This window comes from Aulonocara sp. 'chitande type north' Nkhata Bay, linkage group LG23, assembly GCF_057382095.1.
Source record: "Aulonocara sp. 'chitande type north' Nkhata Bay isolate Kocher_YH1m ecotype deep benthic linkage group LG23, A_spYH_male_GT1.1, whole genome shotgun sequence".
NCBI lineage: Eukaryota > Metazoa > Chordata > Actinopteri > Cichliformes > Cichlidae > Aulonocara > Aulonocara sp. 'chitande type north' Nkhata Bay.
The window spans coordinates 19,870,353-19,895,032 of NC_141365.1; the positions used below are offsets into that span (position 1 = coordinate 19,870,353).

General features: G+C 37.6%; 1 protein-coding gene across 1 annotated transcript in view; it reads right to left on the minus strand.

The window, feature by feature from the left end:
- Positions 1–1,305: 1,305 nt before the first annotated feature.
- The window catches only part of LOC147301557 (target of Nesh-SH3-like), a 36,141-nt gene continuing 12,766 nt past the window's right edge, over positions 1,306–24,680 (minus strand). Inside the window, exons 3-24 of the mRNA XM_086281763.1 lie at positions 22,914–22,982; positions 22,699–22,831; positions 20,415–20,596; positions 20,148–20,203; positions 19,485–19,509; positions 19,036–19,116; positions 18,557–18,631; positions 15,821–16,024; positions 14,587–14,664; positions 13,930–14,121; positions 12,964–13,029; positions 10,863–10,949; positions 9,299–9,367; positions 9,064–9,189; positions 8,475–8,564; positions 8,106–8,315; positions 7,843–7,948; positions 6,651–6,730; positions 5,996–6,025; positions 5,751–5,909; positions 5,542–5,664; positions 1,306–4,870 (exon numbers count right to left, since the gene is read on the minus strand). Of these exons, the coding sequence (XP_086137889.1) occupies positions 4,755–4,870; positions 5,542–5,664; positions 5,751–5,909; positions 5,996–6,025; positions 6,651–6,730; positions 7,843–7,948; positions 8,106–8,315; positions 8,475–8,564; positions 9,064–9,189; positions 9,299–9,367; positions 10,863–10,949; positions 12,964–13,029; positions 13,930–14,121; positions 14,587–14,664; positions 15,821–16,024; positions 18,557–18,631; positions 19,036–19,116; positions 19,485–19,509; positions 20,148–20,203; positions 20,415–20,596; positions 22,699–22,831; positions 22,914–22,982 (2,357 nt within the window). The 3' untranslated portion in view covers positions 1,306–4,754. The remainder of the gene's footprint in view (positions 4,871–5,541; positions 5,665–5,750; positions 5,910–5,995; positions 6,026–6,650; positions 6,731–7,842; positions 7,949–8,105; positions 8,316–8,474; positions 8,565–9,063; positions 9,190–9,298; positions 9,368–10,862; positions 10,950–12,963; positions 13,030–13,929; positions 14,122–14,586; positions 14,665–15,820; positions 16,025–18,556; positions 18,632–19,035; positions 19,117–19,484; positions 19,510–20,147; positions 20,204–20,414; positions 20,597–22,698; positions 22,832–22,913; positions 22,983–24,680) is intronic.

Sequence of the window (24,680 nt, forward strand, 5' to 3'; positions counted from 1 at the left end):
CTTGTTCAGTGGTGGTCGTCTTTCAGCCTTTCTTACCTTGGCCATGTCTCTGAGTATTGCACACCTTGTGCTTTTGGGCACTCCAGTGATGTTGCAGCTCTGAAATATGGCCAAACTGGTGGCAAGTGGCATCTTGGCAGCTGCACGCTTGACTTTTCTCAGTTCATGGGCAGTTATTTTGCGCCTTGGTTTTTCCACACGCTTCTTGCGACCCTGTTGACTATTTTGAATGAAACGCTTGATTGTTCGATGATCACGCTTCATAAGCATTGCAATTTTGAGACTGCTGCATCCCTCTGCAAGATATCTCACTATTTTTGACTTTTCTGAGCCTGGCAAGTCCTTCTTTTGACCCATTTTGCCAAAGGAAAGGACGTTGCCTAATAATTATGCACACCTGATATAGGGTGTTGATGTCATTAGACCACAACCCTTCTCATTACAGAGATGCACATCACCTAATATGCTTAATTGGTAGTAGGCTTTCGAGCCTATACAGCTTGGAGTAAGACAACATGCATGAAGAGGATGATGTGGACACAATACTCATTTGCCTAATAATTCTGCACTCCCTGTAGGTATTGATATAGACTATTGTGTCTTTGAGTATAGTGATCAAACTTAATCACCAGACTGAAATGCTACAGGTTGATAAGCTCATTTCAAGAAGTTGCTTAAGCAGAAAATTAATGTCTAAGATTCTTTAAACTTGTTTGATCATCTTCAAAAGGCAAAAATTTAATCTTGTCTGTGACTAAAGGTGGATTTCAGTGCTTGTGTGAACTGAAATTTTTTAGAACAGATTTTTATTTGTGTTAACATTAAGTGGCGTTTACTCCCTCCTTACAGTCACAGGCGTTTACTTTGATACTCACCAACTTCTAATTTTCAGCTGTAAAGAGGCTGGAGATGAGCAATTGAAGACAGCTGAAGAGAAACACTTCCTTTCCATCCTGTCTGACTCTCTGATTAATCCCTGTGAGCATTTCCCAATTTAAACATAATGGATGTGACTGTTGTTGATATTTTCATCTCTCATCTTCAACGAAACACATTTCCTGTGTCCTGAGTTAGGAAATATGGGTTAAATTTATTATTTTACTTCAACCGATTAGTGATCTTTACAGGATGTACCCTGCCTCTCACTCTATGACAGCTGGGATAGTCTCCAAATCTCGACAACTCTGAATTAGGTATTGATTAATTCAATTAATAGTAGTTAAGAAAATAGAAAAACATAATAAGGTTCTGTTCTAGGTAATAAACTGATAAAGCTTTATGCATGTGGAGGGTAAATAAAGACACTTTTTTTAAAAAGGACTCAAAACTTCTTTATTGTTAAAAATCAATATAGAAACAAATGTATGTAGAAAAACATCAACAGCAATACATTCTTATTTTTCCTCACAAAGCACTCCTCTGTTTTAAATGATCCCTGCTTTATAATAATGGACTTTATAAATGAAGGCGGTCAGGATTGCAGCTGGAAGGTAAAGGCAAAGTACACTGCTTTATTGTCAGGAAACAGCATCTAAGCAGGACTGTGCAACACTATGTGGAAGAATCAGAAAACACCCCGCTAATGCTGTATTATATCACTGCTCTCTACTGTCTCTGCCTCCATCACTCCACCATATATTATTAGTGTGACAGTAGGTAAGTTTGAGGCTGGTGGAAGGACAGGAAGTTAACGGCAGCCTTAAGTATTATAAAGATAGATTAGCAATTTAGTTAATGGCCTGCAAATGGCCTGCATTTGTATAGCGCTTTTTAATAGCCCTAATCTGCGACTTTCATTACTGCACCTCTCAGATACCACAGTCATGTAATCTGTTTCCTGCCAGGGAGAAAATTTATATTACAACACACACTGCAACTAATTGAACGGGTACCTAGTCTGCTAATTTTCAGCACTCTGCTTCTTTTCTTGGCTCTACTAGAGTAGCTTTGCATGATTCACAGTTCAAATAAAAATCGATACTTATATTTGCCCTTCATAAAGCCCTCCTTTTAATGAACCCCTCAGTTCATTAAATGAGTTGTTAAGCATTTCTAACAACTCCATTCCCCCTTCTTTCTTCTGATTGGCCAACATTTGGAAGCCTGTTGACAGAGTTATACTGTCTGGTATTGGTTGTACTGACTACTCAGAGTAGTTTGAAAGCTGAGCTTTTGGCTTAGAATGATTACTTGAACCTCATTCTTTGAAACCTAGTGACTCGAATATTAACATTCAGCATCTTAATGTTATATTCATATGACAGGTAAGACAATGCAGACTAGGTGCCCTTAAAGAAATGCCCATTTGAAGACACGTAGAAGGGCAGATCATGGCACTCCATTACTTTTTCTAACTTAGTTGCCATCTCCGGATGTTGGTTAAGTAAACAGCATGTTTAATGCAGATATTTCTGGATTTGCTAGCCATCAGAACATCATTAGAACATTTCAGCCACATTATAGTTATCTATTACTGTTTTCTTACTAATGTTGTTATTATGATCAGATTTTGTCTCAGACATTTTTGTTGTTCATTGGGTCATTAAATTTGTTTTGATGAAACTTTACATTCGTTAAAAATTGTTAAAAATGGTATCTTTCAATTTTAGTTATTAATGCCTTTCTTATGTGTTGCTAAAAATATCACAAACAATACAACAGGATTTATTTTCATGCATAATTTCCATAAGAAGATATATACAAACCCTTTAAAGACTGAAATGTCTGAGTTCTGAGCCAGATGGCTCATTGTTCCCGCAGCTATCTGATTGTGACAAATAGTGTAAGTAAATAAAACTGGTGTCTGAGGTTTCCTTTGAAGACTGCATACAGGCTGGTTGTCTAGCTACTCAAGGAAACAGATACTCATAGCATTCCTGATCTAGCTATCGCTGCCCCTACTTTAGGCTTTCGTCTCACAGACCTATAGACTGCTTGCTAGGGAAAATATTTTAAGAGTGTTTGCAAGCATGTTGGTATCTTCCATGCTAATCTATAGGTCCTGTAGGCTTTTGGAGCAGCACCTACTTTGTTACCAGGTTCAGCCAGTGACATCCAGCAACCAATCTCCAATATTTTTCCCTAGTAACTGGTGGTTGCCATGTGATGGGTTGCTAGGCCTGCATGACTGGGTCTGTTGTTGAGCTTGAAAAACCACTGGGGCAACTATGGCTCCAATGAGTTAATTTGGTAAAATACAGAAAGAGACTGTATTTAGGGAAATGTTTTATGTGATTAACCAGGCATCAGATGGCAATTAGTTTCCATCTATAAGACCAGTTAACAAGTTAATTTCCCATTTGAATATTTTAACCCTACCTAACTAGAAATAAAATCTTTAAATGTAATTTGGTTATTAAAATGTAAATAATTCTGCTTTTGACTTGCAATCAGGCAGCAATATTAGTTTCCCACCATGCTCTAGCACGAGGAAGGACAAAGAAGAGCATATTATAGTACCATTTGGTTTTCTTTTTCCTTTTGTTTTTTTGGTCATGGTGAGAGAAATGCATCTGCAAAAATGTACTGAAAAAAAAAAAAAACATTCTCTCCATATACATATAAATACATTTCTGCTGTGCAAAATGCAAGTGTAGAAGCCTCTCACCGAAGCTCAGCGTTCAGTCAACACATCCAACGTATTGACATGTAAAGCATGAATTTTAGGCATTTCACCTAAAAATGTAGTTTAAAGCACCAAAACTCAGGCCAGCTTGATATTTTCTTTAAAGGACAATGATAAAAAGCCGCAGCTCTTTCTCCATTAATAGATCAGTTAATGGATGATCAATTAATTGTTTGTCTATTTTCAAGTAAAACATTTGCTGCTTCTTAAATATAAGAATTACATGACAGTAAGCTAAATATGTGTTTCAGAAATTGGATGGGCTATTTTTTACTTTTTTATTTTTGATGACTAATTTGGCGAATCAAAAATAACTGGCAGATGAATTAATTAATAATGAAAATTAATTACAGAACATCAGATTCACAAAGCTGGATTAGTTACCTACAATGCTAACTTAGTTCCCGAAAAATATCACCGTACTGTATTTTTGGGGCACCTTTCAGAGCAGAAAGTACATTATTTGGTATTTATATTATCAAATACATTATTTACTTTTAATGTTTAAAATAGGTTTCTTATTGCTGATATCCAGTAAATTTATCACTCATGATGCTGTCTATATTCGCTACACTAACTAGTGAAGCATTGGTTAAAGACTGGTGATATGGGTGACTGCCAGTTGCCGATGGATGAATGTGAAGCAGGATGGTATCTTTTAAAACCTCTCACTTGAATTACTTTTTATGGCATTTCTAAAAAAAAAAAAAAAAAAAAAAAAAAAACCTCCTGTGAATTCCCATCTGTGGCCCTCGTGAAGCAATGCAATCAAAGACTTTTTGATAAATAACATCTCACAAGTTATGAAAATAGTAATCCAGGGAGCCAGCTTCCCATTATTTCAACACAAAATAAAATATATCTAGCATGAGTCAGAGAAACGATACCTCTATGAATCTTCATGTTCTAACATCACTTTAGCCTTGCTGCTAGATAAATATTAAAAATGAGGCATGGTTGCTATATCATTTATGATGAATGCTCTCTCCTTACAAAGTCCCTGACAAGTATATCCTGTACATTTTTACAGCACTGAGTAACATGGTTGAGAGAATTCAGAGGCACGGCTTAGCCATCCAAGCTTTGGCAACAAATCCCATCATAGGCCTCTGTGAGGATGACTGTTCGTCTACCATTTGCCAGGAATGGGTGTTCCACACTCATACCATGAGACGTAGTTGACATGAGAATGTCCTCCTATTTCTCCAAAGTGGACAGGTTCTTGACGCAATGCTCTGAAGAAACCTGGACAAAAAAGAACAATACGTGATGAGGAACATATTTTAAATCTGATACATTCAATCTAATTTGTATCAAAGCACCCGATTAAGAGCAGCAGAATTTCCTATTTATTGTAATAAAAATGTACAGACATCTAATACTAAATAAATGATTGTGATTCTAAAGGAAATGGAAAAACTAAAAGATTCTAAAATGTCCTCTCTGGTTTCTGAACTCTTATTCTAGATGGGCATCAAAGACAATGACAATGAAGTGGGTGTCACACTGGATTTAAATATAATGTTTTACATTTGTCTGTTATGTCTCACCCCAACCGGTCACAGCAGATGGCCGCCCCTCCCTGAGCCTGGTTTTTCTGGAGGTTTTTTCCAGTTAAAAGGGAGTTTTTCTTTCCCAATGTTGCCAAAGTGCTATAATTGTTGTTGGGTTTTTCTCTGTATGTATTATTGTAGGGTCTAGCTTACAATAAAAAGGGCCTTGAGGTGACTGTTGTTGTGATTTGGTGCTGTATAAATAAAATTGAATTGAATTGAAATGAGATGTAAGTACAGGTATAACTAATTTCCATTTTTTTTAAGACAAATCATGCAGTATACTGGATCTTAATGTCCAAAAAATGCATGCTCACTAAGGAGCTCAGGAAAAATTCAGGAAAACTGAAATAAAGCTTATACCTTGTCTGGATGGGAGCTGATCAGCTCTGAGCTGTCTGCCCGTTCGCCCATCCAGGAATGAGTCAACGAACTGACAGTGATCCTCACTAAAGCCAGTCTGATCTCCAATATTGTAGAATTTACCTATAAGGGGAAATATAGAGAAACAGATCAGATCTGGGATCAGTTTCCCTGTTAAAGTGGGCAATAAATTCAGCATTTGTACTTACCGTTGAGTGTTTCACTCAGGTAGATCTTGTACCTAAGTGAGTTGCAAAGCTGTACACCAACAAACTTGCGGTACCAGGTCCTCTTCACATACTGTTTGCCATGGCAGTCAGAGTATGAGTCTGTCTTGAAGGGGAACTGAGTCCAGATAGCATCTTTTCCTGTACAGAAAAATAAATATAACTTTCTACCTTTAAACAAAGGCTTTTCTTATAACCATGTGGACATAAGGTGGATGTTAATTTACCTGAAACGTTCTCACTCACTCTGGGGTCCGCTAAGGAAAGAATAACAACAGGGTCTTAACAGCTTATATAAAGAAAGCATAACTGATACTGCACATTGATGCAGGAGTGCCTTCTTATAACGTGAGCAGCAACTTTCATCATCATCTAGATCAGTGAAGCAGAACATTTAATTATTTCTCTTTGTTTGAAATATAGGATATCAATTCACTCGTGCAATGTTTGAAAAAATCAATATCCTGGATGTCAGCATTTAAAAAACAACTAAATCAATGACTTGTTAGTAATTCTATCAGTAAAGTCCAGTTATGGATGACTGCATAACTGATTAATTGTATTTTGTAGGCAATCAGGAGTGAAGTCTCAAGTCTCACATTATGATAAATTTCTAGCAGGAAATTACCTTTATGCAATAGCGATAATTAATTATACATCTGCAATGAGTTGCAATTCCTGCTAAGTGAATTTGTAATGGGCAGAAACAGTAGCTGCCGCTGAGGGTGAACATTAGTCTTAACTGATGAGCGGAAAGTTTGGAGCATTTCTACTTGTTGTTTAAAACATTTGAAGTCACAGAGAGGTCCTGGAGTTTCAGTTTGACTGCAACTGCTTTGGCTTGTGCATTCTCTAAAGACAGGCAGTTGAGCAGGAATGTACCTGACTCTGTGTTGAAGGTAACTGGCTCACTGAGAGGACCTGAGCCCAGCTCATTCCTTGGCTTCACCTTGAACTCGTAACTAAAAAATGGGGGGAAATATAGCATTACAATAATACATAATCAGGAATAGAGTCATAACTTTTCAAAGATGACACAGCAAACTCAGATGCCACAAAGTACAAGAAAATGCAGAACTTACTTAGGTATGAACTATATTGCAAAATCTTTTTAAGAACTATAATTTATCAAAGTAAAGTAGGAAATAAAATAAAGACATCAGCTCAGCCCAAAACAGTTAAAGTACCAATATATTCTAATACTACATTTCTCTGGATAGACTACCTTTATTTTTTATTGATTATACACTTTTAAGGAATTATTAACAAATTACTTTGAAGCTACTTGTTAATAATGGTGATTTTACTGTAACAAAGGATTTCTCCTTAACCATTTCCTCTAGGTCACTAAAAAAACAATACAACAACTATTGTTTTCTGTTCTTTTATACTGTATCAAAGTTACACAACTGACTGTTAAAACAGGTTTTATAAGCTTGGACAGTCACAAACATCATGCAACCCGTGCATGACAGTGAAAACCATGACCTCTGCTCACAGCTCTTTATTTTTATATGGTTTTACTTGAGTCCAGACTTGCAATTGGCCAGACTTAATTTCTAACCACCTTCCTTCATACCAAATAGCTTTCCCACATCGCGGCTCGTTAAAGCGTCAGCAAGCGTAACAGATGCTCTGCTTATTTTACTGGGCTCAACTAACTTGGGCTGTTTGAACAGCTGAATGAAATGGCTGCAACGCCAACCAGCAGATGTTCAGTCAGATCTGAGTTGCAGAAACACTTAACATCCAGAGATTAATATGTATAAACCTGCTTTATTGTAATGACCTGGTTTGGTTTGGAGTGTTTTCACATTTTTCATGTCTTCTCTTTCTTCTGTGTAGCCGACAAATTGACTGGTTCTCTTGGCTACACAGCAAATCAATCTCATAACATGAAATCATGGTAAATAAATCTGTAGATAACCCTTGATGCTAGGCTGTGAAAATTTGCACATGGTACACAAGGCTGGTCGATTTCCAATCTCAAATTCTACAATTTAGAAATTGACTTTGACTTCAACTTCATGAAAAGTAAAGTTGAAGAAAGAAAACTAATTTAGGTAGAACTTACCTGCTCTCAGGTTTGAGGTTCTCTACGGCAGTGTAAGTCTGGTTTGTAGTCAGGATGGAAACCTGTTCTCCATCTGGGCCTTTAGCAGTGGAGATGACTTCGTACTCTGAGAAGAGGATGACAGAATTAGGACATGACCAACAGAATCGTGATAGAACACAGCTAAAACCACCATAGGAGTGTTATAGGTTAGTCACCAAAGAGTTTCAATTTCATTCAGTTTTTTGTTGGGCTGCTGCAATAAAAATTCAGCTAATAAGTACCAGTGGTTTCATTGTCAGTCTTCTCCCAGTCCAAGATGATGAAAGATGGGCATCCCTCCACTGTCACCACAGTGAGGTTGGAGGGTGGAGTCTTTGGTGGTGATGTCACATTTGTCTCACTGGGTTCATCTTCGGGAAAGTAGTTGAGGGAAGAGGTAATAGAGCAAGGCTCATCTGGTTTCTTTCCAGTTTTGTAGATGACATGAGGTGCTGTAGAAAGAGAACATGAATGTAAAGCATAAGTATCACTGGGGTTTGAGGTTCACTTTGTATATGTAATTGGAGCTGGAACAAAAAATGCTTGTTTTGATGTCTGTATCGCTATATGGTAAAACCCAATGTCCTGCTAAAGTGACCATTTCAGCTTACCTACGTAACGTTTTTTGCCCATGGCGTCAATCTCAGAGGATGGCTGTGATTTAAAAAGATCTGACTCCTCCCATGACTCCTGTCGAGGTGCTGAAAGAAGAAACACAACACAAATTGTCTAATTTCAAGAATAAACCTTCTGGAACAAAATGACCTTCCTTCTATGTGCAACATTTTTTGTAAACAAAGCAAAATATTACAAGAAGGTATGTCTACTTCTTGTAAGCTGGTTTGTGATATTTTGTGCATATTGTGCATGTCCATGAAAATATTTTTTTCTTTGTTTTGTTTTTGTGGGTTTCTTTTGGGAGTGAGTATATAGTTAAAAAATATTATATTTTCCAAAAGCTTTATTCAAAGAAAGCAGTGACTGACATGAAAACTTTTAAAGTGCCCAGCAAGGCCCCATTTGGCAGCATATTGTAAATAGACTTCATGTTCAATCATTGGTCACATGCATTTGGTTAAACTAGCAAAACATTTCAAAATAAGCAGGAGAAAATTGTCTTAAATTGCAGTTTGCATGTGGTAAACTGGACGAAACTGGGCTGATGACTACTACTTGATTGCCAAGTGGAAATCTTTGTACCAGTAGTAGTTGGTGTTGCAGTTGTGGTCTGTTTCCGTTCTTGTTTGATCGGCTTGGCGGTCACTGCTGGTACTTTGGGTTTCAGGACAGGCAGTTTATCATTCTGTTTGAAGTTGTTAACTTTGTCTGATGGAAAATATGTAAACAAAAACAGTTCAACCTTCAGAAAACTATAAATGTCGCAGTTAAACAAGGGTGTAGACAAAGTTCATTGTTTTTCTTATTGAGTTCCTACCCGTTTCTCCAGGTTTTCCAACCAAATTTGGCTTCTTGTTGATCTGTATTGCTGGACGAGCAGGAGATCCTGAAAGAAACAAAAACATTATCTTGTTACAACCACCTTATCAGCCTTTATTTTACTGTCCTGATCTAAACCATCTCTGCACTTGTGACTTTTTGTATTAAAGGGTCTCTTTCATGTACAGTCATTTCAAATTTATTTTACTACTATTCATATAAAGTGCTGCAATAATTTTCTAAAGTATTACATGATGGGAATGTCTCTGTTTTAGATCAGATTCAGGCCTGTTCTGTAGTCTGTGGACAGTATTGCTTTACATAAGGCAAAAATAAAGCTTTAACAGCCAATTTGGATCTATTTTCTAGCCAGGTGCTGTCTAATCTCTTGAAATATATATTTTTTCAGCTAAGGTAGAACTCCCTACCCATTTCCAAATGCCAAATGAACCTTAAAACATGAACAATTCCTTGTAATCCCACAAGATCTTTTGTGTTTTTCTGACTAAAGTCCAGAACCTGCAGCCAATTACACCCCACCCCTGCCCCCTTTCCTCTTATTTAAGCAGAAGCCAAATTCTTCACAATCAAGGAATTGACTCGGTTCCAAAACTAAATAGAATAAATGCAAAGCCAGGAACATGAAAGATGATGGAGTCCTGAAACATGTTAGCTCGTAACATGAAACAACACAGATGCATTCCTTTCAATCAGTTGCATGTAAATATGTATGATGGGCTGCCTGTATGAATGTTTGCTGTTGTTTGACATGAAGTTTGGTTAAAATTGTTTAAGCTTCATAGAGATATTTTGCTTACTTGGATAAACCTTGTATTATTCTTGGACATAAATTAGGAGGCTTGTCAAGAAACCACAAGAGGTACAGTGTTCTCAAAGGATCATTATATTGGAAGGTCAGAGTGGAAACTGTGCTATAATTATAGCCTATGTTCAGAAATGCCTCGTGATTACAATACAGAACTAGAATAAATACATATTGGTATGATTTTTTTCACACAAATAATTCTAAAATAAAAATCAAACAGAGGTTTCCACATTCTGATGAAAACTGTCCAATGCACGCCATGCTGTCCTGGTTCGCGTGAGGGTTTTCTAAACACGGCATCTCTGCAGCAAGATGTCTGAAGCTCATCGCACTCGCAATCAGGCAAGAAGCACAAGCTGAAGCATTTGGACCCTGGACAGAACTTTTTTAAAATAATACCAAAGGTCCAGTCGAGATGCCAGGTTCATCACAGGCTAATTAGAAACAGTCTCCTCCTTTAATTTCTGTGGTGAGAAAAAGCGCAAAGCTCTGCAAAGTGAGGTTCTGTAAAAGTAAGCTAACGATCAGGGGAGCGCATACTTTCCAAAGCCTTTGGCCAAAACTTTCAAGCTGACGGCCAGTATTTTCCTTCATGGTCCTTCTAAAGATTTGTTTCTGGACATGTAACACCACCAAACCATGCAGTCTTAACGATGTAGAGCAACTGGAGCGGCAGTCAGCACACGGCATGGGCAAGTTTTGGGTGCAGACAAATGAAATTCATGCCGTTACCAACCATAAACCCACTCTTCTGTCGTGGGACCCGAACGACCAAACACTTCAGGGAGTTCAGACTTCTTTTCCTCCAGCAATGAGTTGTTCACTGCAGCAGGAGAGGCACTGCGATTAAAACTGGAGTTTGTATTCAATACTGAAATAAAGCCCTGAGATGCCTTGGCCATTTTTCGGTTTTGTATTTTTAAGTTTCTGTCAAAAAGTTATAGATCAGTGGTTTCTGGGTGTTAAAATACAAAAGACAAAACATCAAAACTAGAAAACTGATGACACCAAAACCAGCTCATGCATACTGGACAGGAAGACCATGCCCACCATGACACCATGCACAATGTAAATCATTAACTGTATAATTCACTATAAACTTTTGTAAACTGTGATCTGACCGGGTTTCAATTGTCAGATGGGTTCTGAGGGTGGCCTAACTCATAATACAACTGAATCTAAAGTGAAAGTTCTCATAACCCATATCACCCTCTTTTTTTAGCTGCTTATGAAAGACTTCAAATTCTATTGAATTTTCTGATGCTTGAAAGTCACTGCAGAGAGTTTAACCTCTGCTGAAGGTATTACTAGAATAACTTCTATACACTTAAAAACACTTTTGCTGGTACAAAAAAAAATATGTATGCTTATTCTCCTAAAAAACAAATGAAAAAAAAAGTTTTCTAATATTTTTCTTTCATTGGTACGTTAGTTCCTATTCCAAATAAATATTGCAGCCAGTTTGCGCCAACAACTTGTTAAGCCTATTAAAGTAATTGTTGGAGCAAAATTACTATTTTCTTTCCTAGTTGGGTTGGAAACTACTCCAAATCATCAGAAAGTAAACCAAACACTACAAATAAAATAATGGTATTGAGTTTGAGAGAGAGCCCATATAGCAACTATTATAACTACTACTATATCAATGTACAGAGTAAAGCTCAACAAGTGTAGGCAGGTCTGAGCCAGCAATAACACGCTACACCAGCTCTCATTAACTAAGTTACATTTTAGAAGCATTACTTTAACTAAAAGAGTAACAACACTCCCAATAACATTGATGCCTTATATGTATATTTTTAGATATTTCTCTATAAACTTAAAAGGCCAGTTTCAGAAAAAGGATTCGAATCAATTTGTAGCTCTTGATAATAATCTTGACAGGTTATTTTCTGTCAATTTTTATCATTTTCAGCAGATAACAGACTATTTTCTTTAGATTATAACTCTGGAAACACTATTTAAACTACACACAGCTTTTTTTAAAAAAAAAAACAAAACAAAAAAACATCATGCTAATGTTCCCAAAAACTGCAAAAACTGTGCAGTAGCATAAAAAAGTTTGAATTCTGGGGAAATGGCCAAAGTTTAAAAAAATCAATAGTCAACCCTGCAGACAACAAATAGCTTAATTATTCAATACTTTTGTAAAACACAATCTTTAAACATACATCCACAAACAAACTTTTTCAGTGACCTTAGTGTATTATCTGACCATTTTCATCTGCAGATGGAGTTCATCCAAGAAAATATACATTATTTCAAACTGGTCAGAGTTTAATGTTTTTAAACTGGTTCTAAGGAATAATTAAAACTTTTTGTGAAATATTCTACATGGTTATTAGAGCAAAGCAGTGAAACAGTGAAGCAGTGAAATGGTTTTTAGCCCAGCACCCAAAGAGTTGAAGAGGTCTCAGGTCTCTGAATTTGCTACAGTTTCCCCAACCACAACCTTAAACCAGATGGTTAAACACTCCCCACCACCAACAACTTGTAGAACACAGAGGGACACAATCAGCTGCTGAGCTTAAGTAACCAACTCACATAATCAACCATGTGCAGCGTCTTGATTAGTTAAATCTCTCTGACTGAAGCTTTGCTCAAAACTGGCTTGAGGCAGCGAATGTGGGACAAAAAGACAACACAGATGGACAGACCAATGGTGGACAAACAGGTGGATGGATGGATGGATGAATAGTGCATGGACATTAAAGTATTAATAAAAAATGGAGGGACACAAAAAACACCAACAAGAGCTGCAGTGGAGGTGAAAATGCTGCAAAAGCGAGTGAAGGGTTAATGATGAAACACAGAAAGACAAACAAGGTCTTTTTTACCCAATCGAGGTCGGGACCATATGGCCGGTTTAGGTGGGGAAATGCCCCGGTGTGGTTGTCCATTTACTGTTGGGAGAAAACTAAGTGTTATGAAGGGAAAGAAACTGTCTCTGAAAACTGAACCTGATGAGAGGACAATCAACCAAGTCCTTTTCTAACCAAATAAATCTTCTTTTTTTTTTTACTTGTCTTGACTATTTGGAACACCTACTTTTCCCATTTTTCCCCAACTTTTGTCCATTTCCTTAACTGTACAGAATTCCTTAATTCTTGTCATGGATCAGTTATGAACCAAAGATAAACCTTAATGTGCATTATTTATTCTGGAAGCAATATAAAATCCCACTAGTTGATCTATTAAACTTTTAGCCAAAGCTTTTAACGGACTTGTTTGGTTGTTCACCTGAAAGGTTCATTTAGCAGCTAACAGTTAACAAAAATGAAGTTTCACAGCATTTAATCAGAAAAAAGGCAAAAGTAAAATTGTGTTGAGGGGTGATGAGATGCGAAACAGTGTTGAGACACATAAGAAATTCTTTCTTAAAATTGAAAGAATAGTGGCATAGAAAACCATTGCAAAAGCCCCCAAAATGTCTCAGACAGTAACAATAGATAGGAAACTGGAAGATAATGAGTCCACAAGAGGCAAAACCAATCAGCGTTGATTAGAATATCTCAAGATTCTACAACCTAAATAGTAGGTATATTTGATATTTCAGTTCTTTTTGGTATCAATTTTTATCGACTTGATTTTAGAATCTTGAACAAGAGAGAAATATAATCAATAAGCCTGTAAGTATTTTTCCAATTTGCATTTGACTTGAAAAGAAAAGTCAAACTTAAACTTGAGTACTTGAAATTAGATATATTTCATGGCTTAGCCTATCAAAACATTTTCCCCTTGGACAGTAAAAGACAGCAAAGCAGCAAAGTGAACATAAAAGAAACAGGTACAAGGAGGATTACCCCCAAGTTTCCCTGAAGTTGGGGATGAGTTACTCGATCTAGAGGAGGGGGAGTGGGGCTGTCTGAAGCCATTAGAGAAGGGAAAGAGAGGGTTTCTCGATGCAGGCCTCATGGATCCGGTAACTGTGGTAGCTGCTGGGTTGTAGGGCTGCAAGGGCAGCGATGGAGTGAGATTTCTTTTGTTTCCTTGACCTAAAAGATCAAAAACAGTTGCACGGCCTGTGTTACAGTCTGATCTGACCTTTATCTGTGTTGGCAGACAAGCGAGCTTGCAGCAGCCCTGTGCAGCATCGTTAGTGATGGACCATTAAATCTGATGTCATTGAATTTATGGAATAAATAAACAAATGAGCATGATGGGACCAAGATGATTCTTTAAGCGCTCACAATCTTGAAAAACCAGTCATCGAAGATGCTGATGAATTTTGATAACTGGAAGATTGTGTGCTGCATGCAAACACCAGATGAAATGTGCGTGAAGGTGATACTCCTGGATTGAGCAGCCATTCCTGTGGAAAAAAACCTTTAGCACTAATTTCACTGGAAGCTGCCTGGAAGCTCAAGGGAAAGAGATGATTGCAAATTAACAGCAGACAGACATAGCAAGGTTGCTTTTGATTGCAAGATGAAGGAAGCTGTTTGTGAGGTTGTTATTACCCCATGTGTTAGTTTTGGCCCGCTCATTGGCCAGTGCTGATCTCAGCAGTGATGAGCCGTCCTGTGATTTGCCAACAGCTGTATGAAAAAAAGAAGGTTGAACACTAAAAAAAAAATGAAGGCCTTTTTCAGTTTGAGAGATGGTCTGCATCCTGTCAAATTAAAACCTGAAAATGTAAATATTCTTCTTAAAGTTTGCCAAGCAGAACTGACTGTTGAGAAGGTAAGACACGAATGGCAAGACTTTTTAAAGCCTCGGTTACATTTGGATTCAAAGTGCATTTAAGAAGTAGGATTTGACTATGAAGACTTATCACGAGCTCTTTCCTCAAAATCTTACAAAGGTGGTGTAGAACCTAAAAAAATGTATGTGACCAGTGTAGGATGTGCTGTCTTTAGCCAATAGTCCACCAACTCCTGGTACCAGATCTTTTCACATAGTGCAAAGTACATCTGGCACTTGCCTTGGTAACAGGGTGATATAGTAACAGTCGCCAGGGCCCTTTGACCTCAAATGAGCAGTTTACGGAGGCAGAAATTAAATCTAAATAAAAGTAAGTATTCAGTCAGTTATGTCTCAGCTGTCTAAAAAAATACATTTAAAACCAACCAATTTTGTAGAACTGCTATGATTATTTTCAACACCTTAGGTAATGTGTGATAAAAAGATTTTAAGATCTATACATTTTTTAAAAAGTACTTGGTTGACAGCAGCTGAGTGTGCTACATTTCTTTGTAAAGTTCAACTGTTGGATGAAACTCTTATTTTTGTGGGCCCACACAGTTTAAAAAGAAAAGAAAATACACTGATTCATTTGGTGAAAAGAAAAATTAAACACAGAACATTGTTAACTATGTTCATACTCATTTTTGAAGAACAACATTGCATTACTTACACCCCCAAAAGGCTTAGATATTGAGAGATACAACATCTCACAGAAGCAGAAAGAGGATTTTTTTAGAAGAAGCCAACTTTTGAAAAGAACATTTGGCATTTTTGGGACAGAATATGGCAAATGCAGTGAAACTATTTGCAGATGATGCTTTTATATTCATGGACACCATACACTGAGTCTAGAACATTTTTAAGTATTAAGCGACATGGATAGACAAGACAGATATTTTTCAACCAAAGCTGACTATGATAAAACTGTATGTTTTCTAAAACGTAATGATTATGTCACAGACAAAAAAAAGAAAGAAAGACAAAAAAAAGATTGTAAGGAGGAATTACCAGTGGGGTTACGAGGCTTCTCAGGTGCACTAGTGGGTGCCTTAGTGGTTTGCACATGACTGGAGTCACCTCTGGAGGCTAACTTAGTAAGAAGGACGGCTGTGATGTTGGCATGGGGGGCTTTGGTGGACAGAAGTTTGGGGAGGGCAGGAGTGGGAATATCCGCTGGTTGGGTGTTGTTGTTTCTAATTGTGTTTCCTTTTTCTGGGATGAAAGAGAAGAGAGGTACTGAGGTCATAGGAAACTGGTCAGTGTTTGTTTTTGCACGATGTGTACACTATGATATAAAATAAAATAGACATGCATTTTGACTAATTTCATCCAGCAACTCTGGAGAAATTCAAGTCATCAGATACATGTCTTTCAAAACTGGAAAGTTGTTTAGCTTTTCTGTCAGGATAGGACATGGTATAGATACTTCATTTGATACTAAATAAAACATGTTCATAATGAAGGGTCCTCACTGGCTTATTGGTTGGTGATATGCAGTAGTGTGAAAAAGTGTTTGCCCTCTTCCTGATTTCTGTTCTTTTTTATGTTTGTCACACTTAAATGTATGAGATCATCAAAAACTGTCAATATTAGGCAAAACACAGAATGCAGTTTTTAAACACAGGTTTAAGAAGTCACTTAAATAGCACCCGCCTGACAGAGTGGAATAGACCAAAACATCCTCAATGTCATACATTATGATGCAATCCAAGGAAATCCAGGAACAAATGAGAAACAAATTAATTGAGATCTCTCAGTTTGGAAAACATTATAAAGCCATTTCTAAAGCTGTGGGACTCCAGCAAACCACAGTGAGAGCTATTATCCACAAATGCAAAAACATTAAACAGCTGTGAACCTTCGCAGGAGTTGCCGGCCAAACAAAATTACCCCAAAAGCACACCGACGACTCATTCAAGAGGTCACAAAAGACACCATAACAACATCTAAACAACTGCAGGCCTCACTTGCCTCAGTTAAGGTTAGTGTTCATGACTCCACCATGAGAAAGAGACTGGGCAAAATGGCCTGCATGACAGAGTTCCAAGACCACTGCTGAGCTAAAGAGCATGAAGGATTGTCTAAGTGTTGCTAGAAAACATCTTTCTGATCCCCAAGACTTTTGGGAAAATACTCTGTGGAGTGACAAAATAAAAGCTGAGCTTTTTGGAAGGTGTGTATGCCATTAAATATGATGTAAAGTAACACAGTATTTCAGAAAAGGAACTTTATACCATCATTAAAAATGGTGGTGGTAGTGTGATGGTCTAGGGATGTTTTGCTGCTTCAGGAACTGGAAGACTTGCTATGGTAAAAGGAACCATGAATTCTGCTCTCTACTAAAATATCCTGAAGGAGAATGCTATAACATACCAGCAAGTCCACCTCTTAATAAAAACAAAATGGAGATTTTGGAGTGGCCTAGTCAAAGTCCTGACCTCAATCTGACTGAGATGCTGTGGCATGACCTTACAGAGGCAGGTATTGCTCAAAAACCCTCCAATGTGGCTGAATTACAAGAATTCTGCAAAGAGGGGTAAGCCAAAATTCCTCCACAGTGCTGTAAAAGACTGATTGCCAGTTATCGCAAATGCTTGACTCCACTTGCTGCTGCTTGTTCCAGCTATTAGGTTTAGCAGGAAATCACTTTTGCACATGCAGTTTTTTTTTGTTGTTGTCCCCCCCCCCCCCCCCCTTAATAATAAACACCTTCATTCAGAAACTGTTTTTTGTGTTTACTTGTGTTATCTGTGTCTAATATTGAGTTCTTTTGGGATGATCTGAAACATTGACGTGTGACAAACATACAAAAAAAACAGAAGATCAGGAAAGGAGCAAATACTTTTTCACACCATTGTATTTAGCCAGCATTTTCCTGTTGTAGATCAAGATCTAATATTTCTGTTAAAACCAATTAGAAATCTCTGGTTTCATACCAGATACCCAGCCCTAGATTCCACAAGATTTGTTTATTTTCAAACAGATGCCTAAAGAATTTGATTTTGTTCCCTATAATCTCGTACCTCAGAGAAATACAGAAAAGTTTGAAGACATTGTACTTTGGGAGGATTTTGCAGAACGACTTGTGTTGGCTTTCCTGGATGGGAAATTCCAACCACGTCTGCGTCTGAACTGGCTGACATGCACTCCTGACATGCAGACTGACTGAAGAGAGCGGTGACTTGCAACAAGTAGGATGGGGACAGCTGGACAGACAGACAAGAAGGATGACAGAGGAATGGAGGAGTTCTGACTGAAACTGGTTTACTTTAAATAGCTGATGGTTTGAATATAATCTACATATTTAATGATAATGCTGTAATGTTGAGCCCTTGTACCTCTCAGAGGTAAAAAATATCAGGTATTAATTGAAAAGTCTAAGAAAGAGAAATATCATTGATCAAAGAAAGCAGCTGAAAGGAGAAAAGAAAATTGATGATGAATGCTGAAGCATGATGGCTGTCATATACATTTCAGCAGTGTGGTTTGAAAAAATGAGCTGCAGCTACTTTTGGAATGGGCAGGCCAAGGGGAACTTACTGATCTCCAGGGACATCATTTCCTCGCCTTGTTTTGACTTTCTAACTGGGCTTAAGACATGCTAACATGCAGCCAATCTCAATAGCTGCACACCCCACCTCCACCCCTCCCAGGTGCACCACAGGCTCAGGCGAAGCAGGTAAAGATGGACTGCAAATGAGTGAAGCTGATGATTAAAGAATAAAAGAGCGTCTGTTTCGTTACCCGGGGACACGTGAGGAAATTTGGGCTCAGAAGAGCCAGGCACAGGGATAGTTTCCTGCTGGCTCTCGGGAGGTGCTGTTGGAAATAACACGGTGGGTTTATAAGAGGAAAAATGTCAAAATTAAAGAGGATAGGGTTGGAGAGACAATCAATTCTTTGTGAAACCTAGTTTGGGAAAAGCAGCCATTGGGTTAGACTGATGAGGCTTTTTATAAACAAATCTTCAACATCCTTTAGTGCTGTGAATTTCTTACTTTTCTAACATTTAAAGAATGTTGGTATTACTATTATTTGCTTTCTCACTTTCTCACATCTGCAATGTGAGGATTGAAACTGCATTTTGGTGCCTGTTTTCCATCAGTGGAACCCTTTAAGGAAGCTTTTGTGCTGTGCTGTGTGAGAAACTTCTCTGTTGCCCAGAGAGGAAGAAAAGTAAAAGTATGCAGACAGGGAGAAAAGAAAGGAAGAGCGGTAATCACCAAAGGACGTGCGTGGAGCTCCAGGGAACCCTGGGTTTTTGAACAAAGTAGGTGTTCGAGGGCCCGTTCCGTTGTGGAGGGCTGCAAACAAGTCAACAAAGATGTTAAAAGAAAAACAATGAAATGGTTCAGCATGAGCAGTTCAGCAGACAGATGTCTAAGTGCACAATACAAGACTGATGTTTTCAGAAAGATGAGCAGCTATTATATTTGGTGCATAAAGCTTTTGGCTTGAACTTCAGGATAATTGGAAGTTGTTGTTTTTTTCCTACTGCAAAGTGTGAGTGTTTCGAACCAGCCTGAACCTGTTTTGTTGTGGTGGCCTATGAGAACACATTACTGACTGTACATACCTAAACTGAAGTCAAACAGATTCCACAAATCATGCCAGGAAGAGATAATGACTGAACAGACTATATATTAATTAAAGACAAAATCATAAATCTTACCATAACGAGGAGCAAAGAGGGGTGTCTGTTTGTAAAAGAAAAAAAAAGAAAGAACAAAGAATGTCAACTTTAGACATGTTTAAATCAAATATACATAAACACAAGGACTCCTAAGCTCGTGATGCACTGCTTTGAAAAATTTGACCTCAACCTTTAAATTCTGTGGAAACCCAGAGGTAATTTTCCTTTAATGAAGACTTATTATCTTCACCTTTAATTTTATTTACAATGTTTTTGTATATCTTCCTATTTTCTTTCTTCAAGTTTTATTAATTTAAGAAAACCTTTTTTGCATATTCATTGCCATAATACTTTACATTAAATATGAAGTAAGCTTACTGACCAAAAACAAATACACAAATTAAAAATATGGCACATTTTTTGATGTTTTAGAATTTAACCATAATAAATAGCCATAATTATACAAAAGCAAACAGTAAAAAATGTTATTAATGTCACATAAAGTAAGCGCAGCATAGTTTGTTCATGTTATTATTTACTTCATTAAATATTTTTCAAGTACATTTTGAGGTATTTAAGTAAATATAAAGTTTGAAGCAGTCTATTCTACATGCATCCATGATTTAAAAATTTTAAAGGTCATCACATTTACATCGCAGATGTAGTAGCATTTACTTTGTTACAGTACAGCAGGTTACTTACCCCCAGCTTGACTGGAGGACTGTTACGTGGCTTGTATGATTTCTGTCTATTTTTATCTGTGAAAAAAGTGCAGAGAAAAAGCAGTAAAATTAATCATTATTATTATTAAAGATCGATTAGCCATTGCTTTGCAAAAAAAATGATAATAAAAACTTTTCTTGGAAGAGATTGTAAACTTTTTCTTAACATCAAAATCAAGGCTTGATGTTTTCTTTAGCTTGAGCCTTTATGATTCCAGTGGTGACAAGTACGTAAGTAACTCCTTACTGCCCATGCTGGTGTTGTGGATGACCGGTTTGCTCCATGTGCCACTGCGGTCATCCTTGTTGGAGCGGATGCCAAACTCATAAGGCGTGTTGGGTTTCAGGTTATCAATGACTGTGTCGCTTGTTGGGCATGTCTGGTAGATCCAATTCCTGTTTCTCTCTCTGTAGCGGATAGTGTAGAATCTGATGGAGAAAAAGGAAAAATGCCTTTACCAACAGCAAGGTGGTTAGATTGTCTGAAAACTGCCCTTGGAGCTCCTCAGAGTTCTATTTTTGGTCCATTGTATTTTAACTTCATATGCTTATATGTAATGGGTTTTTTGGGTTTTTGTTTTTTTTTAAATTCTCAATAGCTTAGTTGTGTTTCAGCAATACATCGATTTGGCCATGCTTACATTCATTAACTTTTATAAAACACAAAGGTTATCTTTGTAATTTACCCAGAGGAAACAGGTAAAGCAGCTGATCTAAACATGTTAGCAACCAGCTGCCTAATACTAATTCGAAAAAATACAAAGAAATGGGTTAATTAGGCTGACAGTATCACACATTTCTGGAGGAGTGACTCAAGCTCCTCATATTTTAGGTTTATATTGTGATAAACACAAATAGCAAGCCAAGTATTTGAAAAAAATTAATGCCATAATACCATTATGGTAAAGATTTTTATCAAGGATAGGAATAAAAATTACCTACAGATACAGCTGTGTAAAAAATGTACATGTTTGTCTACAAATTACAACTGGTGTGTATTTGTATCCATTGAAAGTGTGCTGTACATAAATAAATCTTTGGCTAACCAGCACTTACCACAGTTTAGGGAATCACAAAAATAGTTTTTTATTTATTTTACCTTTTTTTAAATTAGCTATTAAAATAACAAAATGCTTATAGTTACAGACTGAGGACAGACTGCCAGATGGTGTCCCAAATAATGGAACAAACTCCCCTGTAAGTCTTTGCTTTGGCTGCTCTTTGTTAAAGAGGCAGGTATTAACAGGAACTTGTGTGACACTGATATAAAGTTCATATGCAATCCAAAACTATGGCCACTATCTTACTTAAGCAGTTTGAAATTGTACTAATATCTGACCAACTGTTTTTATACATTGCTGTTAAGTGAAATAATGCTTTGAACTTTCAAAACTAAAATCAGAGAGATGCTTAAAGAGCCCATTTAGAGCTGCAGAACAAAAAGAATGTGCTTTCAAAGTGCAGCTTTTACATTTAATAGACTTTGACCCACTTTAAATACACTATAATTTTGTGTCTAGTTGATATTAAAGGGATTTGAAACTATATAAGGAGCCATAATGTCTGAGATTCATAGGTAGAAAAACTGGGTTATGCAGAAGTAAACAAAACTAAATCACTGATGACTGTGGTTGCAGGTCTGCTTCGTAGACTGTGCAAGATGTGTTCGGCTGCATCTTGTCAAAGTTTCCCTGATCACAAGGCTGAAGGTTTCAGAAAGCATCGAAGTGTCCCAGTGGTACGACATATGGATGACATACACAATCCAGTACCAGCGTCTTCATGCCGTGCGGTTTCTCTCTGGCTGCCTGTATCCACCGTGACCTCAGTGTGGAAACAACTTTGTCCATTAGGTGTTGTTAATTCTGGCGACCACAAAGCCAATCTCCACTTTCACTCCTTCAAGTTCTGTTTTTCAGAGCAGGGATCCAAAAATCTGAGGCAGCAGCCAAACCCTCCACAGATGGAGCTGACATTAGGTTTTAATAAGACGCCCAGAGTGGCAGAGGACGCCTAGGTCAGGCTTTCCAATGGCTCCTCCAACTTGTTTGACAGGGAAGGAAAAATATGTATTATTAGAGGCAGCAGAGATCAAGGGGTGATGGAAAAGAGCATTGGTGAGTCTCAGTCGGTGTAATATCACTCAACACACTGGGACAGTTCAAGCTCAACAGCAGTGGAGATTTCAGGGTTGTAATTCATCATCTTGATTGGTTGAAGGTGATTTGTCTCTGAGTAACGTCGAGCTTTGGAACAGGGCTTTCTGGTTGTCCATAAAACATAAAATACATGAGAGGAGGTAAAAAGCTTTCATGTTCACTAAACCAAAACTGGTTTTATGATGAATCTGTGACATATGTGAAGTTACTCATCATAAAGGTAAACCCCAAAAATTAATTTGCAATATTTTACCAGACTATGAACTGTTCCTTAAAATATCCCTGAAAGCTCAAAGCTTTAGAGACAGAGCTCAGTGTACAGCTTAGACAAAACATGCAATCAGCATTGGGACAACAAGTGAAGTTAATCACCCGTCTTCCAGACATTCGTTCATGATGTTCCCTTCATAGGGTGTCTTCAGATAGTTTCCCCAGGACAGTAGCACAGCGGTTGGGCTAATAGAACCAATCACCAGGTGAAGCGGCTTCTCCAGGTTCACTTTACCTGTTGGGACAAGTGAGTACAGAGTGAGACTATGTGTTGGCCTGTTTATCAGTTTGAAGCCCACATGTAGCTGCCAGCATACCTGTGCAGTGTTTCTTCACATCGTTAGCTGGGATTGGTTGGACGGCCACCAGGTACTTTGGTTCTGCATCTGAAAAAACATGTCAAATGAGGTCAGGCTTTGTGATGTACACCCAACAGAATGATGCAGACAAAGAAGAATAAAAGCCAACAACAACAAAGTTGGATAAAACCACAACACACAGTTGCAGACAGTACCATTTTTTTTTTCAAATAGTGGTACAGTTACAACCTGTACTGCTGCAACTACCATGGCAAGTATGTTGCAACCTTCCCTACAGAAACATGAACATCTCATGTGGGAGTTCATAGAGGCTGAAACATGTGAGGAATTCTGCACTCTCTTATGGTGATTATGTCATGGCGGGTATTGTTGCCCCCTCCCTCCCCCACCTTCCTCCCACACATGGACAGAAAGTAGACACACAGATGTGAATGATTATAGATAAGGAGAGAGTTTCTTTGCTGAAATACAAGGATGGCAGTTTAAACATCCACATGTGAAAACACTCACATCTTCTTTCATAATAATCTGATTTCCATCCAAGTCAAATGTTTTCTGCTTTTGTTCTTTGCGTCTTTAACTCCAGAGTTCAGCCTCAACCTTTTTGTGTTTATCTGTCATTTTTTCTGTTCTCACCCACATGCACGGTTTCCTTTTCCAGCACAAACTCATCTCTTAGTCTGACTTTCTTTAGTCAATTTAACAGTGCAAAGTGTGGCTTACATACAGGAACATTGGCCTAGATCCCCGTAAAAATAAAGAAACTTTTGTAAATGTCTGGGAATCACTGAGAACTCACTGATATTATATTCAGCACACATAACTACGGCACTATATGTATCATAAAACACTACAAAATATAAAATCACAAAAGCTACAAAGAGTTTTAAAGAGGTGTAAAAAAAAAAAAAAGTAAAGTATTACAAAAGTTATGATAAAACAGTTATGATGTAAAAATAGCTACAAAACTGCAAAACAACTAGGTGAACGCACCAGAAAGTCTTATAAAATAACAACAAAGTTTTGTAAAACAGCTATGAAGTGGTTTTAAAGAATAAAAATTACAGGTCAAAATCATTTGTAAGCCTACACTGAAAATCATTGTTCCTTTCTTAGTGACCTTTGAACTCCTCCTGATGACTGAGCTCTCTGAGTTTCACTCAGTCATCAGTGTGAAAGTAAAAGTTCCACCCTCACTTATTAAACCTCTCTGGAGACCTTTTTAAATGATGAATGACTGTTAAAGCAGCTGCTGTTTCTTCCTGCCTTTAGCCTGGACACCATTCAGCTTTTTTATTTATGACCAGTTATGGGGGAGGAACGCCTCACTGTCAAACTGAGCACATTTACTCTGCAAATATCGCCTGATTTTTGTGATCAATAACTCAGCTCCTCATATTTGATTAATATTTCAGCCATCTGTGCGATCAATATGGTAATTTCTTCCTGTATCACGATGTTCTGTAGCATCTAACAAAGCCGCTGTCAGCTGATGAAATGCTTCTTTATCACAATCTCCTCATTCAAATGACTTCATTTAAAATTACAGCGTTTTCTGACAGTTCTCTGGACTGAGTGATGTTTAACTTTTTTTCCAAAAACAAACCAGTGTCTTTGTTGGTTTGAGAGGAGACTGTATTCATCTCTACAGGTGTAAACATGTCCCACCCCCCAAATGGCCCCATCTATCACATGCCCTAAACAGATTAAGGATTTGTCTGTATTTACCAAACCATCCTCCAAACTTGAGCCAAAATTCAGATG